This window comes from Eucalyptus grandis, chromosome 2 (assembly GCF_016545825.1).
Source record: "Eucalyptus grandis isolate ANBG69807.140 chromosome 2, ASM1654582v1, whole genome shotgun sequence".
In the NCBI taxonomy this organism is placed as follows: domain Eukaryota; kingdom Viridiplantae; phylum Streptophyta; class Magnoliopsida; order Myrtales; family Myrtaceae; genus Eucalyptus; species Eucalyptus grandis.
The window spans coordinates 40,053,821-40,060,115 of record NC_052613.1 but is presented as its reverse complement, the minus strand read 5'-3'; the positions used below and the strand labels follow the sequence as shown (position 1 = coordinate 40,060,115).

The following is a 6,295-nucleotide window of genomic DNA, read 5'->3' as shown; positions in this document are numbered from 1 at the left end:
TTTATAACATAAAGAAAGTTTAGGGTATAAGTATTGCAGTGAGTATAAATTAAGGTTTATAGTGGCATATTTCTTTTCTTTTTTTTAGTGAATGAGATTTATTTATAGTCAAGCTCCCGCCGGTGACCTACGACCCATTGTACGCAAAAGATTCTTATTCCTTTGGAGTGCATGCGAACATGCTCTCTTACTGTGAGGGAAATCTCGGTCCCCACTACTTTATGTTTCATGCTTCGTTAGGTGGTCATTGGTCACAAAGCTACACTTAGACAAGAAGCAAAATTGAGCTTTTTTTCCCCTTTCTTATAAGCTTTAAGGAAATTTTTCAAAAAGTAATGGTCATAAACAAAGCAAAAGGGGGGACATCTTTTCTAAAATTTCAGGTTTAACCGAGGTCGGCCGATGGTCGACATAAGGATAAGCCAAAAAAACAAAGGAGTACCTTTTCTCATTAGTGTACTTTTCTTGTAGAGAAAGCTGCACATAAAACTGAGGGAATTGTAGCATGTGCTTCTTTGGACCCAATTTCGAATTAATTTAGGTTTAACCGAGGTCCGATGTTCAATATAAGTATAGCCAAAAAACAAAGGAGTGCCTTTTCTTATTAGTTTACTTTTCTTGTAAGGAAAGTTGCACATAAGAATGGGGGACACTTGAGTACCCAAAATTTGAAAAGATACATTTAAATACCAAGATCAAAGCAATAGATTGATTAAGTACCAACGACGAGAAAATCCGATCAAAATGCTAACGTGGCATTTTTTAGAAGAGATAAATACAAAACGATATCGTTTTGCACGCTGATATGGCTATATAAGACAAAAACGACGTCGTTTCACCTTGAATTTGAATTGTAATATCAATATTAATTAAAATAATTTAAAACTAAATTTATAATAATTATTATTATGATTTTAAAAAATGAGGTTAGGAGTTGCAAAATGATGAGGGCTATGCAAGCCATCATCACCGCAGCCCCATCGTCGCCGAGAAAGGTCAGTGATGATGGAGGAAGGTCAACTTGTGTTGTTGGGCCCTGGCTAGGGGCCAACGACCTTGGCTCCAAATCTAGGCAAGGGCTTGTAGGCCCTCACCACCAATCAACAAGGGTCCCAGTTCATGGCTAAGGCTCAACGACCTCAACTAACCCTCCCCCACCGTCGCTGGCTCTTCTTGGCAACCGGTGGTGTAGCAATGGCAAGGACTTGCACAGCCATTGCCATTCTACAACTCCACCTTTAAAAAAAAAAAAAAAAAAAAACACACACACACACACACACACACACATATATATATATATATATATATATATATATAAGTACTATTTATATAAAAATTCAAATAAAAGGCAAAACGACATCATTTTGGCTCTTCTTTGTTGACTCAACTCTCCAACAAGCCACTTAAGCAAGCTATATCAATAAAAGATTGCCATGTAAAATTTCCAGTCAAGATCGTCGGACTTGACATTCAAGTGTCATATTTTTCAAAGAAAGTGTCACTTATGTGTACATTTTGTAACTTTTGATACTAAAGTATCCCTCATGCCAAGTTTTGGCACTCCTACTGTACTTCTACTCATAGGAATGAGAAAATTGTAGCACATCCTTCTATGGATTCAATTTCGAATTAGGCTATAGATCCCCCGTCTTTGTAAATTAAATTCTACACAAAATTAATTTACCCTAGAAAAATAAGAATGTCTCACAAAAACGTTCTCATAACATAAGTATAGCCAAAAAATAAAGGAGTACCTTTTCTTAGTAGTGCATTTTTCTTGTAGGGAAAGCTGCACATAAGAATGAAAGAATTGTAGCATGTGCTTCTTTGACCATAAGTTCTTAGAAAATTTGTCTAAAAAAATCATAAATATTTTGCATTTTTGCCAATCTAATTCTAAAAATTTTCACATTTTGCCAATTGAGTCTATTTAGTCAACATTGGTTGGGAATCGCTGATATAAATGTCGGCCATCCTACATGATAGAGCTAGCGTTGACGTAGACAATTAGTAACAATATTTTGATTTTTTTTTTTTTCAATTTTTTTATTATTTAATTTTTTTCTTTCATTCTTTTTCCTCCTCTAACCAGTCACCAATCCTTGGTAATAGATGATGATGGGCTAGAGATGAGGGTCGGCAAGGTTGACCTCCCCAGCATTGAGCAAGCCTTGCTTGCCCTTGGCAAGCTATAGGGTCTAAGCCTTACCTTGGCACAACGAGGCCCTACCTCTCTTAGTAATGGCAAGGCTCGCCAATGGTCAATGAGGTCAACCTCGCCAAGCCCTGACTCTAGCCAATCCTTGACCATCAATGAGGCCTCGTGACTAATTAGAGGAAGAAGAAGAAGGGTTAGGAGGGAAAAAAGACAAAATCAATAAATCAATAATTCAAAAAAATATTACATTATTATAAAAAATTATTCACATCAACGCTTGACACACCATTTAAGGTTATTGACGTCCACCTCAACAAATTTCAGCTAAAATTAGCCAATTTGAGTCAATTGGCACAATATGAAAATATTCAGGACTTCACTGGTAAAATTGAAAAATTTATGACTGAATTGATAAAGTGCAAAAAAGGTTTATGATTCTTTAAACAGTTTTTCCCAGAAAAACTTATTCGGGTACGATATAAATGGCCCCAAGTTATTTTCTTTTTTCAATTTTTGGTCGTATGGGCCCAAGTTATTGAAATGAGTGTCTTTCAGGCCCACCGATAAACCGTGCAATGGAATGTTAAGCAAAGAAATTATCTCACCCATTAAACCCAACACGTTAGACCCCATGTCTTTGCTGCCTTTTGGGCTTGCTTTGAAATGGGTTCGGTCCACACACATGCTTTTTTTTGTTCTTTACCAAAAGCCCATAGACCTGTTTCTTGTCCTTGTTTAGGCCACGAGCCCATTGCACTTTCTTTGTTGTCAGCTTGGATTGGAACCCTCGTTCTTTGTAGTGCCTATCGCCTCAAAGATTAATCTTTTTAAAAATCAATCTTAAATGCGTAAAATGCACATGGTTAGTGGAATTTGGTGGCGGATTTAGGCAGCGGCGCCCCTGCCTTCCAGAGTTTTGACGAAGGGTAAAATCTATTTTAATCATTTTAGTCTGTGGACTAATGTGTTCTTTTTCTTTATTAAAATTCACAATTTTCCATTAGAATAAAATGTTTTCGTCAAAAGTGCTGCATCAATCTCGTAGTATAATGAGTTTTTCATTCCATCAAAAATGAGTAATATAATTACTTTTTGTTGTCTGTGCTAGGATGTGTAAATCTAGCGAGGAAATATCAACAATCGTTCCATGAAATATTAATATATATTGCTTAGAAAGAAGTATTTTGTAAAAGTAGAGAGTAAAGGAGGTTCCTTGAATAAACCACCATTCATGTAGCTTTTACAAGTAGAACCGTTTGCCAAGCTAGGCTAACCATGACATTTCAGAAAATGGCCCAAGGGCCACCCAGCACCTTTAAATTTCGACTTCGGTTTCGCTCTCCGCCATACCATCCAAGTTTCTCTGTCATCACAAATCCTTGTTTACAGAGCATCGCCATTGTTATTAGGAAAAAAAACAACTAAAAATCCTAAATTATACTCATTATGACACATTTACCTCAAACTTTTTTTAAAATTTGTTACATAAGTACAAGTTTGGAGTTTTTTATGTTATAGAAAAATAAGTTTTCATATAGATATAAATTTAAAGTTTTTTGTGCCACAAATTTTTTTTTTAAAGTAATTATGTTACATAGGTATAAGTTTGGGGCTTTTTTGTGTCATGGAAAAAGTTTGAGGTAAATGTGTTATAAAATATAAAACCTGGGATTTTTGAGTTACATAAAAAGTTTGAAGTAAATGTATCACGTATGCATAATTTAGGATTCTTGGTGGTTTTTTTCCTTTGTTATTATTACTATTTCAAGTGAAAATTTGATGTCTGCTTAGAGATCTTGAATAAGTCGTCATCTTGCTATTATTGAATCTTTTCTGCTGAAATTATGAATTTTTAATTACGCGAGGGGTAAAAAAAAACGAAACCACTCATCCAGAATTCGGAGTCCAATAGAAGTGCAGGAAAAAAAAAAATACTATACTTCAGCTGAAGTCGAATATGCCCTAGATTGGAATCCCATCTCTATTCATTGCTAGAGCATCCTATTCCAATTCCAATTCCAATTCCCATCTCTATTCATTGCTAGAGCATGTTGCTTAGCCCTTTCTTTAGCCGATCATAATTATGGAGAGGCTCTTTTCCGCCTTTTCTAATGTGCACGAACGGACCATGACGACTCGATCGCTGTGCTTTTATATATTAGCAGATGCGTGCATTACCTTTACTCTGACTTCAATGGCATTCCAAGTTAAATTCAGCTCCCACATGCCACCAATCCATTCGCGCGCACATTCACCTTTCACCTACAAAAGCATTAGAGCACCATACCGACCGCACTATAAAAAAGCAAATACAGGAACGGAGCCCTCCATAAAGTTGCGCACGACACCTTTGGAAACACTCCCCATGGCAGCCTCCACCTGCATGACAAATTGCACTGTGGACGGTGCCGCCCAGGCAGGGCCGGCGTACATGAGCCTCCGCAAGGGGCCGGAGCGGGACGGTGATCATTTTCCTGCGGGGCGCAGGGGGCGGTCACACCCTAGAGTGGTGGATGGGATATCTTGCAGGCAAATGTACCTGAGGAGCTACACTTTCTCCAGGAAGGAGAGCGTGCCCGAGAGGACCAAGAAGTGCTTGGCGAGAGTCAAGAAGAGAGTGTTTCGCGGGAAATTGGTGGTCCGGAGGGCTAAAGAAGTGTCTTGCTCTGCTCTCTTGGCGATATTTCAACGCCTTCTCTCTTGCACGGCCAAAATCGATGTAGCTGATTATCATCTCTCCCGGAGAGGCTACTGAGTATACCTGACTGTTACTCTTCGCCTTGAATCTTTGTCTTTCTTTATCTTCTGGGTTTTACGTGCTTCATATAGGGTAAATTGCGAGTTATCTCTGTGATATGATGGTGGGTCGAATGCAAAGATCAGTGCAGAAGGGTGGAAGCTGTGAGAGGATGATAAGTGTCATTTGCTATGAATTGCTTCTCTTCTCTATTTTTGGATGAGGAAATTGCATTTTTGTGAACTTATTACTTCTCAGATTACTTCACAGGGGTTCTTTCAGTTTCGTTTCTAGCTTGTGTCTAAATTTAAGCCAGGGAGAAGTACCGCTACTTCCAATATTCAATGGGGAAAGCAAGATTTGTCCTTGCAATGAGTAGAAAACTGATAAATATGCTCTCATAGTCAGCTAGATCGCATTCAACGACAACACTTAATTTTGCAAACCAATACCAAGTCTAATTCAAACACGAGCGTGAAGAGAGAGAAGTGCCATGGAGTGGAGTTTCGCTTGAATATTGTGAATCTGGATATAAATGTACACATGGCATAATTTTAATGAAAGACCTATGTAAAATTAGGTGGTCTTAAAGACTATACAACATTTTGCCTTCACGAATAAATTTGCTATCTATCACAATAAAGTGATCACAACTTAGCTTATACACTTTTAAATTTTTGGGCAAGCAATAAAATAGTTAGAAAGAAAAGTCAAGACTCCTCACTTGAACTTTCATTGAACTTTCATTGAACTTCATTGAAGAACATTGCACGCGATCTCATCTTTCATTAAAGTATTGTATCGAGACAGTGCCCATCAATCCCCATTTGAGGAAAGTGTACTGTCAAATGATCACCACGAAACCCTAAGAGGGCATAATCGAGCAACCTTTCCATGACCAGCACGCAGAAACATTACGAAAGACTGAAGTTTTAGCCCACACATTTCATTGAATTGAAAAGAGAAGTTCAGCTGCAAATGTGGGACATAGCTCCCCGAAAGCTCATGCCTGCAGTTTTTAATAAATCCTGCTGACTAGCCAAAGAGAGAATGACAGAGAGGTGGGCACTGCGCACAGAGAGAGAGAGAGAGAGAGAGAGAGTGCGTGTGTGATAGTTTCAAATTCCCACCGATGAAAATGGTGGGCAGCAGCCAATCTGTGCCCCTCCAACTATTAAAACATCTTCAACGTCATGATCCTGAACAGAGGCCAGCAACCGATAATTTACAAAATGACAACGCGTTGTGAAGATGAAGAGTACCTAAAAGCAAAACTCAAGCAGCATCCAACAATCCTCCTGTTGCTTCTCAAACTGTTTCGTTACATATTTAAGCCAAAGGTTCATGTGAATGCAGCAGAAACATAAATTTAGGGAATCAATGTCATTTGTGACAGAGGA

General features: G+C 38.1%; 1 protein-coding gene across 1 annotated transcript; it reads left to right on the top strand.

Annotated features, from left to right (window-relative positions):
• Window positions 1-4,488: 4,488 nt before the first annotated feature.
• On the top strand, window positions 4,489-5,162 carry LOC120290954. Its single transcript, XM_039307854.1, has one exon. It carries the CDS (start codon window positions 4,524-4,526, stop codon window positions 4,911-4,913), a length of 390 nt encoding a protein of 129 aa, XP_039163788.1. The 5' UTR covers window positions 4,489-4,523; the 3' UTR covers window positions 4,914-5,162.
• The last annotated feature ends 1,133 nt before the right edge of the window (window positions 5,163-6,295 follow it).